The sequence below is a fragment of the Myxocyprinus asiaticus genome, chromosome 15 (genome assembly GCF_019703515.2).
Source record: "Myxocyprinus asiaticus isolate MX2 ecotype Aquarium Trade chromosome 15, UBuf_Myxa_2, whole genome shotgun sequence".
Taxonomy (NCBI): domain Eukaryota; kingdom Metazoa; phylum Chordata; class Actinopteri; order Cypriniformes; family Catostomidae; genus Myxocyprinus; species Myxocyprinus asiaticus.
In genome coordinates, this window is record NC_059358.1 from 12,549,277 (window position 1) to 12,564,894 (window position 15,618).

General features: G+C 37.1%; 1 protein-coding gene across 1 annotated transcript in view; it reads left to right on the plus strand.

Annotated features, from left to right (window-relative positions):
• The window catches only part of LOC127452932 (eukaryotic translation initiation factor 3 subunit E-A), a 64,245-nt gene that overhangs the window by 38,442 nt on the left and 10,185 nt on the right, over nucleotides 1–15,618 (plus strand). The window contains exons 8-9 of the mRNA XM_051718823.1: nucleotides 4,204–4,330; nucleotides 7,375–7,476. Of these exons, the coding sequence (XP_051574783.1) occupies nucleotides 4,204–4,330; nucleotides 7,375–7,476 (229 nt within the window). The remainder of the gene's footprint in view (nucleotides 1–4,203; nucleotides 4,331–7,374; nucleotides 7,477–15,618) is intronic.

Below are 15,618 nucleotides of genomic sequence, written 5' to 3' on the forward strand. Positions count from 1 at the left end.
CATAGTTTGTCGTCAAAAACCTATCAGATGGGATTAGTTTTCTAAACAATGTCTGAGTTACAATTATCACCGACGTCTGTGATTTCATGTCCTGATTCAGACGGGACTAAGATTTCTGTGTTTATTACAGAGGTGGGAGTGCCTCTTTTCTAGATGTGGGCCTTACAGAAGGTTGAACACATTGAATTTAGGTGATAAAATTTACTTTTAAACTTTGGGTTTAAATTTATAATGAATTTTAATTAAAAAAATGTTTTAAAATAATTTATAAATGTATACATTATAAATTATTATTATAAAACCCCTATTAAAATAAACTTCACAAGAATTTATAGAAGTTGCTCCTTATTAACCCTCTGAAATAAACAAGACTTATCTTTGAATTATATAATTATAACATTACGTAATTGAACTGAGAAATTAAGGTGAATATCTTACAACCCCAATTTCGAAAAGGTATGCAAAATACACTATATTGCCAAAAGTATTCGCTCATTTACCTTTAGACGCATATGAACTTAAGTGACATCCCATTCTTAATCCATAGGGTTTAATATGACGTCGGCCCATCCTTTGCAGCTATAACAGCTTCAACTCTTCTGGGAAGGCTTTCCACAAGGTTTAGGAGTGTGTTTATGGGAATTTTTGACCATTCTTCCAGAAGTGCATTTGTGAGGTCAGACACTGATGTTGGACGAGAAGGCCTGGCTCGCAGTCTTCGCTCTAATTCATCCCAAAGGTGCTCTATCGGGTTGAGGTCAGGACTCTGTGCAGGCCAGTCAAGTTCTTCCACACCAAACTCGCTCATCCATGTCTTTATGGACCTTGCTTTGTGCACTGGTGCGCAGTCATGTTGGAACAGGAAGGGGCCATCCCCAAACTGTTCCCACAAAGTTGGGAGCATGGAATTGTTCAAAATCTCTTGGTATGCTGAAGCATTCAGAGTTCCTTTCACTGGAACTAAGGGGCCAAGCCCAGCTCCTGAAAAACAACCCCACACCATAATCCCCCCTCCACCAAACTTCACAGTTGGCACAATGCAGTCAGACAAGTACCGTTCTCCTGACCCAGACTCGTCCATCAGATTGCCAGATGGAGAAGCGTGATTCGTCACTCCAGAGAACGCGTCTCCACTGCTCTAGAGTCCAGTGGCGGTGTTTTACACCACTGCTTCCGACGCTTTGCATTGCACTTGGTGATGTATGGCTTGGATGCAGCTGCTCGGCCATGGAAACCCATTCCATGAAGCTCTCTATGCACTGTTCTTGAGCTAATCTGAAGGCCACATGAACTTTGGAGGTCTGTAGCGATTGACTCTGCAGAAAGTTGGTGACCTCTGCGCACTATGCGCCTCAGCATCCGCTGACCCCGCTCTGTCATTTTACGTGGCCTACCACTTCGTGGCTGAGTTGCTGTCATTCCCAATCGCTTCCACTTTGTTATAATACCACTGACAGTTGACTGTGGAATATTTAGTAGTGAGGAAATTTCACGACTGGACTTGTTGCACATGTGGCATCCTATCACAGTACCACGCTGGAATTCACTGAGCTCCTGAGAGCGGCCCATTCTTACACAAATGTTTGTAGAAGCAGTCTGCATGCCTAGGTGCTTCATTTTATACACCTGTGGCCATGGAAGTGATTGGAACACCTGAATTCAATTATTTGGATGGGTGAGCGAATACTTTTGGCAGTATAGTGTATATAATAAAAGCAAAAAGGAATGATTTGTAAATTATATTCACCCTTTGCTATATTGAAAGCATATGATGTTTTACCTTGTGAATTTAATTTAATTTTTTATTTTTTTTATGTACAGTAATTTCAAATCAGATGATTGCAACACACTCCAAAAAAGCTGGGACAGTTGAGTGTTTACCACTGTGAAACATCACCATTTCTTCTAATAACACTTATTAAGCATTTAGGCACTGAAGACACAAATTTGTTAAGTTTAAAAAGTGGAATTTTCCACCATTCATCCATTATGCAGATCTTCAGCTGCACAATTGTACGGGGTCTTCGTTGCCCTATTGTGCACTTCATAATGCACCACACATTCTCAATTGGAGATGGTCAGGACTGCTGGCAGGCCAATCTAACACCCGCACTCTGCTTATTTGCCCAGTATTTGGTTTTGAAGATGTCCTGCTGAAAATTCTAGGACGTCCCTGGAAAAGACAGTACTGGATGGCAGTATATGCTGCTCCAAAATTTTTACATATCTGTCTGCATTAATGGTGCCCTCACAGATGTGCGAATTACCCATGCTATGGGCACTAACACACCCCTGGCCCATACAGACACTGGGTTTGGACCTGACACTGATAACAGCTTGGATGGTCCTTTTCCTCTTTGGCCCGGAGAACACGACGGCTGTGTTTTTCAAAAACTTTGAAATGTGGACTAACACGGTTCCCACTGTTCTACTTTCCATCGAAGATGAGACCGAGCTCAGAGAAGTTGGCAGCGCATCTGGAGAGTGTTGATGTAGGGCTTCTGCTTTACATTGTAAAGTCTTAACTTGCATCTGTGGATGCAGTGGTGAATGGTGTTGACTAACAAAGGTTTACTAAAGTAATCCCAAGCCCATGTTCATGATATCCATTACAGATGAATGACAGTTTTTTAAGACAGTGATGTCTGAGGGATCAGAGATCACGCGCATTCAGAAGTGGTTTTCGTCTAGCCCTTTATGCACCGAGATTTGACTAGATGAATCTTTTAACTATATTTTGCGGTGTAGAGGGTGAAATGGCCAAAATCCTTCCAATTTGTCTTTGGGGAACATTGTTCTCAAAGCGCTGGATTATTTGCTGAAGCATCTGTTGGCAAATTGACAAGTCTCAAATGATCATTGCTCTTGAAGGACTAGGCTGTTTTTGGAGGCTCCTTATATACTATGCCATGATTTCCTCATCTGTTTCACATTGTCTTGTTATTTTAACTCGTCAAATTGTTATTAGTCATAAACTGTCTCTGTCTCAACTTTTTTGGAGCATGTTGCAATCATCTGATTTGAAATTACTGTACATTAAAAAAAAAAACAATGAAATGAAGGTAAAACATCATATAATGTGTAGTTGTAGTGCTTTCAATATAGCAAAGGGTGAATATAATTTACAAATCACTCCTTTTTGTTTTTATTAGCATTTTTCATACTGTCCAGACGTTTTTGGAATTGGGGTTGTACCTGACACTGATATTACAATGGCCAGTCTTATCAGTTTCTATGATTCAGCTTACCTTGTTGATTTTATTTTCTTATTTTTTTGTCAGATGGCAAAAAATCTACAGGTACATCCATTTTGAGAGGCAGGCAGAAGATTGGCGCACATAAGTACGATCTTAACGGTAGTTCATGTAGGTCAAAATACGTGGGGAGAAGCGATGTGAACATTCAGAATCAACAATCACAGACGTTCGCATTCAGACGGGATTAGATTTCTCAGTGGACCCTTGAGTTATCCGAAAACAGTAGGTAATTTGCTCAGAATTTTTTATAGACAGACTTGTCAGATTCTGATGGAATAAAAATCATGAAGTATTTCTGTGAAACACAAATTTTCCTAACCTCCTCAGGCACAACTAGTCCCGTCCGAATAGGGCCAAAGCCCAACTTTTTGAGGCAATCATCTTATTTGTACACCTCGTTTCTGGTTGACATTTCAAACTCACTTTGCATTTTTTCTTCTTCATAATTACTCAGCCGATCCTGCACAGCAGTGTCTGTCTGTCTGTCTATCCATTTTGATTTGAAAAGCCTACATTTGTTATGAAGGTTACTAACCAGATTTTTAAAGATGGCCGTATTGTCTGATGGCTGATGATGCATTTTTCTTGACCAATGAGAAGCGTTTGCTGTTCTGACTCCACCCAAATAGTTCCACTTTGCAATTAAAGTACAGCCTCAGCAGCAGGTACTAAAAAAGTTCCTTGTTTGGTTCAGGTTTTAGTTACATGTGGAACTAGTTCATGTGGTGGAAAATCAAGAACCTGAAATATTTCCAGGAACTTAGGAAAAGATCCTGCATTGGAAAAATGCCTAATAAACATGTCTAACGTGTGCCAAACCTTGACAAATTACATCCATGGTTCTCATCAACCATTTGAACAAGCATACAGTTATGTGACTGTGTTTTCCTGTAAGCAGAGATGACAGCTATCCCTCAATAGTGTGATCATTGTTATTGTTGTTCAGGTACCTCAATGCCATTCAGACCATGTGCCCGCACATACTGCGCTACCTGACCACAGCCGTCATCACCAACAAGGATGTCCGCAAGCGTAGGCAGGTGCTAAAGGATCTGGTGAAAGTCATCCAGCAGGTATTAAGCAGGACTGTGGTCCTTTATTTATGTCCTATATCCTCAACTTGCATATAAACTGGTCGATCCAAACTTGCATGACTTTCTTCAGTGGAACATAAAAGGAGATACAAGGGAAGTCAAAGTGGATGGACACTGTGATCCAAAAAAAAAAAAAAAAAACACCATAAAGTGGTCCTTATGGTTTGTTAAATATATTCCATGTTTTATAATTTGTACAATAGTTTTTTGTCATTTTTGGAGCTCAACATCATCCTTTCCCATTAATTTGTTGTATGGAAAAGCTAAATATTCTGCACATAAGATTTATGGCAGAATGTCGTTTCTCACATTTGTATGAGTTTTATTCTAAAATAGTTTATCATGTTTATATTGACCCTGCATACGTTCATAGACAGATTTGGAGCAGTTGCAATACAGCACATTTATGATTGGTTGGCCTGTTTCAGTATGAGCACTCCTATTGGCCGGGTGGTGCTCCTTTGAAAGCTGTTTTGTTCTCTGCTGGTCTCCCTGCAATCATCAACGCTGGCCTTGCATGTAGTGACAGATGTTTTTCAATTGGAGGTTATCCATCGCCAGATAAACAACACTTTGCTTCATTTTTTCACTGTGTTTTAAATAAGAACATATTTTTATTTGAAGTTACTACGTCTAGCAGGGAATCTTATACCTCACTGCATCTGTGGGAATAAATGAATGAGCAGTGTGTATTGGCATGAAAATAAAAGCTTGCTCTCCGAGTTGCAGTTTATCCATATACCTCCTTGGGCCTTGTGAGTCTTGAACCCATTAGATTTGATAAATGGTGCTGGACAGTATGATTGTAGTATTCCGATGTCTCAGTGTCCAACAACAGTAGCTTTTTCAGAGATCAATGGCACTGAAATCCAAATAAGCGTGTCTCCTTGGCCTTTGCGTAATCACTTAAACATGTGTCCTAAGGTGCTCACCGTACTACTCGCACAACTTTCTCCTCTCATGGTTACTCAAGCATCTATGGTATTTAGATTCAGGGAAGACCCAGAGATATCACATATCTGAATGGTATTCGTCCCATATGGGCCTCTGCTAAAGGGACTGTACTAAGTCTTTCAGCTCAGGGCTGTTTATAGACATGGGACATTAGGCAGAGGTCGTGCTCATTATTGTCTGCTTTGGCTGAAAATAACCCCGCTTGGCCTTGATATTTACATACTGTGAAATAACACCCAGGTTGTTAAAGGGATAGTTCACCCCAAAAAATGAAAATTCTTTGACCATTTACTTGAACTCATGTTGCATAAGTAGTCTGTATGACTCATGCACTATATTCCAAGTCTTCTAAGCAACTTTGTGATAGCTTTGTGTGAGGAACAGACCAAAAATGAAGTTGTTTTGCATTGAACATTTTGCATTCCTTAATAGCTTTCAAATCTCGTTTACACCTCACAATACACATAAGAACCTGGAAACTGGAAGTAAAGGACAGTTTTTCTCTTCTCGTAAAAAAAAAATTCTCATTACATCGTCTTTTTTTTAGAGCGATTAGTTATGTACGCTACTGTAGAATTATTTACTGTCAGCGAATTAACAGTCAGCTTGTGCCAATTATGAAAATAATGGAACTGTTTGGTAGCAATTTATTTTACAGTACTGTTCTACATTTACGTACTATATAATTACAACAACTACAGTAATTACTAGTTACTAAACCTAAACCAAACCCTATCCTTAACTCATATTAAGTACATGTAGTTACCTAATATTACTCAGTACTTTCTTGGGTAAGTACGCTAAGTATACTGAAAGTGCACGTACTGTAAATTAAAGTGCCAAAGTTAACGAAGTTTTTATAACTGCTAGATGAGAGATCATAATTTTGTGCTTAATCTTAAGAGACACAAGCGTTTTTTATGGTTATGAAAATGAGGATTTCTATGCATATTTCGTTTTGGGGTGAATTTTAGGGAGAAAAAAAGTTGCAACATTTCACTACTTTTTTTTTTGTTGAAAATAAGTGGACGTTTTTAGTTCATAACACAATTAAACACAACTGTATGAAAAATAATTTATTACTTGCAGTAAAAAAAAAAAAAAGAAAAAAATACATTCATGAACAGTTTATATTTCATGAAGTTTTACTGTTTAAAAGTTAATGAGGATGATGTGATTTTTGCTGGTATAATCAAAATTATAAAAAATACCCGTTGCTATGTAATTTAGTATATTTAAAGCTGCACTCAGTAATTTTTTTTTGTTTGTCATCTTAGACTTATACGGACACCTAGCAGCATGGATGCGGCCTCATTCACACACAGTAGTGTTCAATTACAGATGTTATTGTAGAAACTCACTATTCACAGTTAGCCATGTTTAATTTCATGAGTGAAATGTTTCAAAAACAGGGCAGTTACTGAGACTTAGCAAGTAGAATTCAGCTGGTCCTGTGATCCTAATATGGCAGCCCCCATGAAGGGACCCTCTCCATGCAGAATAAAACAGCTTTTAAAAGGTTACTGAATAGGCTCCATTTGGTGAACATAATACGTTTTAACACTAATGTACACTTAGAAATATTGTACGAAAAAACAAAAACAGGTCAAATACTTATTTGGAAAATTGCTAAACTTGTTACAATTGTGTCAGCTGTGAACTCATCTAGCTGTGCAATTTTTCCCCCACCAGAACAGTTGTTCTGATACAGTTTAGAGTGTCAGATTTTTTATGTGCAATTTTTTTTGTTTTACCAATATTTAATGAAAATTTGAGATATAATTGCTTTAAACAAATGTTACAATTCTGCTACACTGGGTCTCTGAGGGTTAAACAACTGATATCAGTAATGCTTGTAATGTGACATTTTATTTGTCCGTAAAACACTGACATGCATGCCATTGAGTAAATTTATAAATTAAACTCTCTCCTTTTTTCAATTATTTTCTCACTTGGCGCATCACGCTTTGTTGGTGTAGCTGGTGTAGTTGCTAGCAGAAGTTTAATTTTTGGGTCAACTCTCCCTTTAAGGACAATTTGGCAATCCTGTTTTGTTCTCTTCCTTTTAGGAGTCATACACCTACAAAGATCCTATCACAGAGTTTGTGGAGTGTCTGTATGTGAACTTTGACTTTGATAGTGCACAGAAGAAGCTGAGAGAGTGTGAGGCGGTAAGTTTCCAGCTGTCTCTTCCCTTTACCTTTTTACTAGTTTGTTTCTCAGAGTGTCCTTAAAAGCTTGACACACCCTCCTTTGTACAGGGTGAAAGGGACTTCACAAAACGGCCTTATGTTATGTTCCTGTTTCTCAAAAGCATCAAATCTTTCTGTTACACCCCAGTCTTTTCATAACCGGTTCTATGAGCAAAACAGTTTGGAGAGATGATCCTACATGATGTTGAGCTCATCCTTTTCTTGACTGGCCACAAAAAGCCTTTAACTTTCTAATTAACATTGATAATGCCTCAGTTAACCTATATGAGTTGTGATGACATCACACAGAGTCTCTGACCTTTGATTGGCCAGAGGAGTCCTATGAACTTTCCCAGAACTGGTGAGGGTCATTATTGATGCTGTGCGTCACTTTTGTGCAGCTACAAACAGCCTGTCCTACTGTTGCAGGCCTTGAAAAGGCTTTTAAAGCTCAGGCGGTCTGAGCGTGCCACAGTGTCATGGGCAGCTGTGGATGTGGGCCCCTCTAAGAACCTCTGACTCATCATTTGTCATGTTTTTATGATAGCCAGTAATTGTCAGATCAGTGGGATGGTTAACAAGAAGTGCTTTTGGTGTGTGGAGGCGGACGCACACACTGGAAAGAGCTTTCTGTGGTATGGACAAGCAAGTGATCTGTATTTTTGTTCACGTTTATAAATGGTCTTCTGTAATGGTCACTTCATCAGTTTTCACCCTTGCCCTGCTGTGTCATTCTTTCTGTTTTTACAGTTAAACTACTGACTTCTGGTGCCAACACACCACTGAACAGAACAAAACATGAAGCAACAAACTAAAAGAACAACAAACTAGTTCATCCAAAAATGAAAATTATGTCATTATTCATAATGTTACAAACCCGCATGACTTCGTTCTGTGGAACACAAAAGAAGAATTTCTGGGGAATGTACTGGATGATCTTCGCCTTGCAATTAGCCATGAATTCAAGCAAAAAAGATGCAAATGCACTATAAAAGTATCATAAAAGTGGCCCGTGGAACTTGTGCACTATATTCCAAGCCTTCTGAAGCCATACGATAGCTTTGTGTTGGAAACAGAAAAACATTTTTTTTGTCAACCGGATCAAGTGAGTTGAACAGATCAATCCAATTCTTGAATTAATCATTCAGAGTAATTTTTGTGAACCAGATCAATTGATTCATTTTGACTCAAAAGAATGATTCATTTATGAGTCGGACCTCACTACTTCTCTCATGAACCTTTTTTTGGTCTGTTTATCACACAAAGCTATCGTATGGCTTCTGAAGACTTAATAAAGCGCACGAGTCGTATCGACTACTTTTATGATACATTCATGACACTTTTATGGTGCTTTTGCATCCTTTTAGAAGCTTGAAAATTCCAGTTTCCAGTCATTGTTACTGCACAGAACAGATAACTATATTTTGTATTATTGCTAATTTAAAAAGCTTTTTTTCTTCCACAATATGTTGGTTTTAAAATCACCATATAGCAAGAGTACTGTTGATAAGAACTAAACGGCATTTGGTGACGGTGCCACAAGATAACGAACAATGTTGTCATGGCACTGAGATTTGTTTTCCATCCTAACCCTGGAAAACATTACTTTTCAGCATAAATTTGTTTGGTAAACTGCCACCCAAACACCTTGGCCAAATCTTAATCAGCATGAAAAAAGTATTTTACTTTGAATGAGTAAGTATTTAGAAGTCTCAGTGTGATAAAAGCCAGAAATGGCCTTTAGGCGCATTCTTACTTGCAGTAAACACATTACATTACAAGGATTTATCCCAAGCGTAATTTGCTTGAGTGCCTTTTGCCTAGTGTGCACTTATGTCAAAGCTCTTGAAAGGTCATTCCTATTCACTAAATTATTACGAATTAAAAGACCAATTCTACTGCCCTTTGCCATTGCCCAAAATAAAACTTCAATTTAATTTAGAAACAAGCACCTCGTATGTTAAAAGGCAGGCTTTTTATAGAAGAATGAAATAAAGAATAACCCAGCCTAACACTGAAATGGGAACCTTCCTAAAACACTGACATGATTTATTAACATTTACTCTTTTGAGAGTGCCCAGTTGATCAGGCCAGATGTTTCAAGAAGCAAAGAAGAAACGAGACCAAAATCACCAGGAGTCGAGGGTTTTTTGGGGGTCTTTGCAGGTCCAACTGATCAAGTCATTTGGGAGATCTCCATTACACTTTGCAAGCTCGGAGGCCAGGTCTTCTAAGAGTAGCAGTAATCAGCACACCTGCATCTGTGAGATTTGCGAGAGCACTCTGGCTACTGGATCTCCAGAACCAGGCATGCTCTACAGCAAGAACTCAGTCCAGGCACTGAGTAAACGGCTGCTAATTAGTCATGACCCTCATTATGACAGCCCGAGGCATTTGTGAGTTCAGAAGCTTTAAAAACAAGACTTAAACTTTGGCATGTGAGCATAACTGGTTAAGCTCAGCTGTATGTCAGCTTTAAATGTTTGCAAATTCACAAAGCTGGTTGAGTGGAGACTTAGAAAATAAGAGTTCACTGTTTCAAACAGCCCAAGGCTTTTCCTGTTCGACTGCAGAAGCCAAGTCATCAGACTGTCTGCTCTCAATTGCCTTTTCTCGTACACAAACAAACATCATCTCACCTTCAAACAAGTCCTTTCCTCTTAACTAATTGGTTGTTAAGTGCCTGTAACACTTTATAAACAATGTAGCTTGAGGCTGTAAAATAAGTGGATTATTTGTCTGCATGTCCCAAATTAGCAACACACTTTTTAAGAAAAGTATTAGCACTTTCCTCAAATACTGTTTGAAAATATAGCTTGAAACTATGAAGAAATTAAGTCTATTTTTTCTGTTCTTTTTTTCGTTTTTTTTTTTTATTATTTTTTTTACTATTTTTCAGCAATGTTGTGGTGAATGGAGGTGCTTAACCTTAAGAAATGTTGTCTGTTCTCCTCAGGAGGTCAAGCTAAATTTATTTGTGCTGTTTTGTTTCATAGCATATGTGTATGTGTTTGTAACCCGAATGTCAAAATTTTGAGAATAATCTATTTCATTATTCTTAATATAAATAAAATTAATAATTTTAAAGAAAAAAGACTTTAGTTTAAAGTTGAAGTTTAGAAGTAGTTACTTGTGGTATTTAATGTTTATCAAACAAATCTATATTTTTCAAAGTGGTGTGTATATATGTATATATATATATATATATATATATATATATATATATATATATATATATATATATGTGTATATATATATACATACACACACACACACTGGCGGCCAAAAGTTTGAAATAATGTACAGATTTTGCTGTTTCGGAAGGCAATTGGTACTTTAATTCACCAAAATGGCATTCAGCTGATCACAAAGTATAGTCAGGACATTACTGATGTAAAAAACAGCCCCATCACTATTTGAAAAGTCATTTTTGATCAAATCTAGACAGGCCCCATTTCCAGCAGCCATCACTCCAACACCTTATCCTTGAGTAATCATGCTAAATTGCTTATTTATTACTAGAAAATCACTTGCCATTATATCAAACAGTTGAAAGCTATTTGGTTCGTTAAATGAAGCTTAACATTGTCTTTGTGTTTGTTTTTGAGTTGCCACAGTATGCAATAGACTGACATGTCTTAAGGTCAATATTAGGACAGAAATGGCAAAAAAGAAACAGCTTTCACTCATCAGTTAATCATTGTTTTGAGGAATGAAAGCTATACAATGCTTGAAATTGCCAAAAAAAAGTTTCATACAAAGGAGTACACTACAGTCGACAAAGGACAACTGGCTCTAACAAGGACAGAAAGAGATGTGGGAGGCCAGATGTACAACTAAACAAGAGGATAAGTACATCAGAGTCTCTAGTTTGAGAAATAGACACCTCACATGTCCTCAGCTGACAGCTTCATTGAATTCTACCCTCTCAACACCAGTTTCATGTTTAACAGTAAAGAGAAGCCTCAGGGGTGCAGGCCTTATGGGAAAAATTGCAAAGAAAAAGCCACTTTTGAAACAGAAAAACAGTTAGAGTGGGCAAAGAAACACATTGAATTTGGACAACAGATAATTGGAAAAGAGTGTTATGGATCTAAACCACATTGAGCTTTTGTGGGATTAGCTAGACTGTAAGGTGCATGAGAAGTGCCCAACAAAACAGCCACATCTTGTGGCAAGTGCTACAGGAAGTGTGGGGTGAAATGTCACCGGAGTATCTGCTGAAAAACCGACAGCTAGAATGCCAAGGATCTGCAAAGCTGTCATTGCTGCACGTGGAGGATTTTTTGATGAGAACACTTTGAAGTAGTTCAAGAAGTTCTGAACATTTTTTTCAAATTGTAATAGTAATTTTTCATGTTATTAATGTCCTGACTATACATTGTGATCAGTTGAATGCCACTTTGGTGAATAAAAGTACCAATTTCTTTCCATAAGAGCAAAATATTTACATTATTCCAAACTTTTGGCTGCCTGTGTGTGTGTGTGTGTGTATGTATATATATATATATATATATATATATATATTTGTATAGCCTTCATTCCTCAAAACAGTGATTGACTGATGAGTTTCTAGAGAAAGCTGTTTCTTTTTTTGTCATTTGTGACCTAATATTGACCTTAAGACATGCCAGTCTATTGCATACTGTGGCAACTCAAAAACAAAGACAATGTTAAGCTTCATTTAATTAACCAAATAGCTTTCAGCTGTGTTTGATATAATGTCAAGTGATTTTCTAGTAATAAATTAGCAATTTAGCATGATTACTCAAGGATAAGGTGTTGGAGTGATGGCTGCTGGAAATGGGGCCTGTCTAGATTTGATCAAAAATTACTTTTTTCAAATAGTGACGGTGCTGTTTTTTACATAATGTCCTGACTACACTTTATGATCAGTTGAATGCCACTTTGGTGAATTAAAGTACCAGTTTCTTTCCGAAACAGCAAAATTTGTACATTATTCCAAACTTTTGGCCACCAGTGTGTGTATATATACACATACAGTATACTGTGTGTAAATTTATACTGTATATATACTGTACATGTGTGTGTATGTGTGTGTGTATATATATATATATATATTCAGGGTTGGGAAGGTTACTTTTAAAATGTATTCCACTACAGATTACAGAATACATGCAACTTGTAACATATTCCATTAGATTACTCAAGGTCAGTAATGTAATCTAAATACTTTGGATTACTTTTTCAGCCCTGGTAGATTTTTTTCCCTTGTTTTGACTATAAAAGACTAAATAAATCAAATACACTTCACTGTGAAAACGCATTCTCTGAAAAATGCCTAAATATCTTATGCCGTTTTGCTAAAGTCATTTTTTCTTTAAGGATTTTGTTTTTTAATCTTTTACAGGAAAACAATATTTAAATTCTCACTAAGAATAAAATGTTTGCCGCACATACATTACTAGAGAAAAAAAGTTATGCTCTAACGTAATTTTTTTTCCATAGAATTCATTATAAAAAAATTACGCCTGGCAACAGTTGCATGTAAAGGCAAGAAATAGCATTTTAACTTGGCATAAAGCTAGATGTTCACATGACAATTTACACAAGGTTAACTATTTTTGCTGCTCCAAACTTCAAAACCCCACAGTGTGTACACAACGATATCCTTTTCTGATCATATATGGATTCTGTTCATAGAATGAGGCAGAAAATATATTATTTGTAGCTTTCTATACAGTGTTAAAGGCTACATTGGTTAGCATTTCTTGTAAAAAAAAAAAATAAAATTAAAAATAAAAATTCCCTAACCACATAAAAAACTTTGACAAGGCATGCAATCGTGTATTTATTGGATTTGTTTAATCTGTCAAAGCGTTTCTAACTGTTTTTGTTAAGCTGTAGAAACATTATGTAGCTCCTTTATTTTGCTCCCAAGGGAAAGTTCCAACAAATCACAAGAAAGTTTTCACCGCTGTTCAAAAGCTTCTTGGATCGCATCATTTATATGGATAAATGTTTTCCAACTGAACAGACTAAATATTAAATAAAACAAATTACAATAAAAGTAATCTCTTCAGTAATCAAAATACTTTTTGAATGTAACTGTATTCTGATTACCAACTATTTAAATTGTAACTGTAGTGGAATACAGTTACTTATATTTTGTATTTTAAATACATAATTCCGTTACATGTATTCCGTTACTCCCCAACCCTGTGTGTGTGTGTGTGTGTGTATATATATGTGTGTATATATATATATATATATATATATTTTTATATATATATATATATATATATATATTTTTATATATATATATATATTACATATGCTGTGTGTGTGTGTGTGTGTATATATATATATATATTTGGCTTTATAGGCCTATATATATGTTGCAAAAAAGCAAGCCATTTTGTATATTTAATTTCCTTAATGTTACATTTAGAATAAAATAGGCAAAAAATAACTAGATGAGTAAATAATGTTTACAGGCAATTCCTTTGCATAATATCTGTGCCCAATGGCTCCAGAGGTTCTGCAGATTTGTGATTCAGTCCAACTGGACACAATGCTGGATCTGTAGAGACTGACCGCATAAGTGCTTTGGGTTTTTCCTCGAGCTGGGGATCATCACGTTGCTTATTTTGCATTGTGATTACCTTATCACGATTATCCAGTCAGCTTTTGTAATCTTTCCTTCTTCAGTTTGATCCATCTTAGTGGAGAAGGGGCCAACTTGGGTTCATAATGGGTATTGCATAAAACATAGACACAACCTATTATATAGCAGTGTTTTCCATCGTTTTAAAGCCTGGAAAAAAACAAAGAAAGCTGAACTTTAAATTCCAGTAAGTGGAGCTTAAACTGATGGGTTTTTTTCTTCTATGAAATTGTTGTAGCCCCATTCTCCCCCTCTCACTCTCCAAAAAACCTTGACAATAATAATAACACTTAAGTGAGCTGTGTTATTAGGTTAAGACATTGTCAATGATGAAATTTGTGTTGCCTGATAGGGCCATAGCCATGTAGTTGGGATTTATTCAAGCAGAACCACAGAGATAGTAGCTCTCAAAGCCTAGGCAAACAAAGCAGGGGCCGTCAACACAGTCTAGTCGTAGATCCCGGGATGAGGGCTGCACATGAACCGTGCAGGGACAGCAGGGGCTCACACATGTCTTCAACTGTGTGGAATGCATGCACCACACTATTTGCTTTTTGACTGTGCTCCATGTGAGAGCAAGGTAAGGGCACACCATGTCCCCTGCATTAGGGTTGTGTGGTAGGGATTGATAATCATTGTCAGCTAAGGTAGACTAGATAATCTAGATTTATTTTTCTTATAATATTTCTGAAATATTCTTATATATACCATGAGATTTTTAGCAACAGCTCTTTTATTGCTGCATTGACAGCATGCTGTGCTTTAGCTGTTAGACAGTTTACGTGACAGTTTACCCTCTTGGAAAAGCTGCGTTTAAATTAGTCCCCTTTAAATCACCGCCACTACAGCCATACACATTCAGATGAATGTCTTTGGGCATTTCTTTGAGAATCTCACCATTATTGTTGCGTTTTGAAGACACTGTATCATGTTAAAAATAGTTCAACATCTTGAAACCCTTGCATTCTGTTTTTTATTTATTTATTTATTTATTTTTTATTCTGTTGCGCTCCGTCTAGATGCTTTTGAATGCAAGAATGTGTCTTTATGTAAATTTCCCATGTGTAGTGTGTCCAATCGGTGTCCGGCAAATGCAAATCCAAACTTTTTATACAGGATTTCCTAAAGACCAATTAGTGGAATAGTCATTTAGGCAACCCACCCACTTGTTGATTTTGAAAATATGTAGCTTTGCACTTCCCTTGTAAGTGCTGATCAGAGTTCTGCTGGTCTGCACCTCTGAGATTGATTGTAGACGGTAGTTGAGATGTTTGAAAGCAGTGGCACTGTAAATTGTTTCCACCGCGCAGCCCGTGGACCCTGCAGCAATGGGCAAGACAAACTGCGATAAGTCACAGCCACTGCGGTGAGTTCGGTGGCTGGCTCTGTTCCTGCCCTGTTTCATGTGGTGACTGTGGAATTCCAAGATCTGTGGTTAGTTTAGAGTGCTGAGAATGACCCCAGATCTGTCATTCCATTTTTTTCTCACAGAT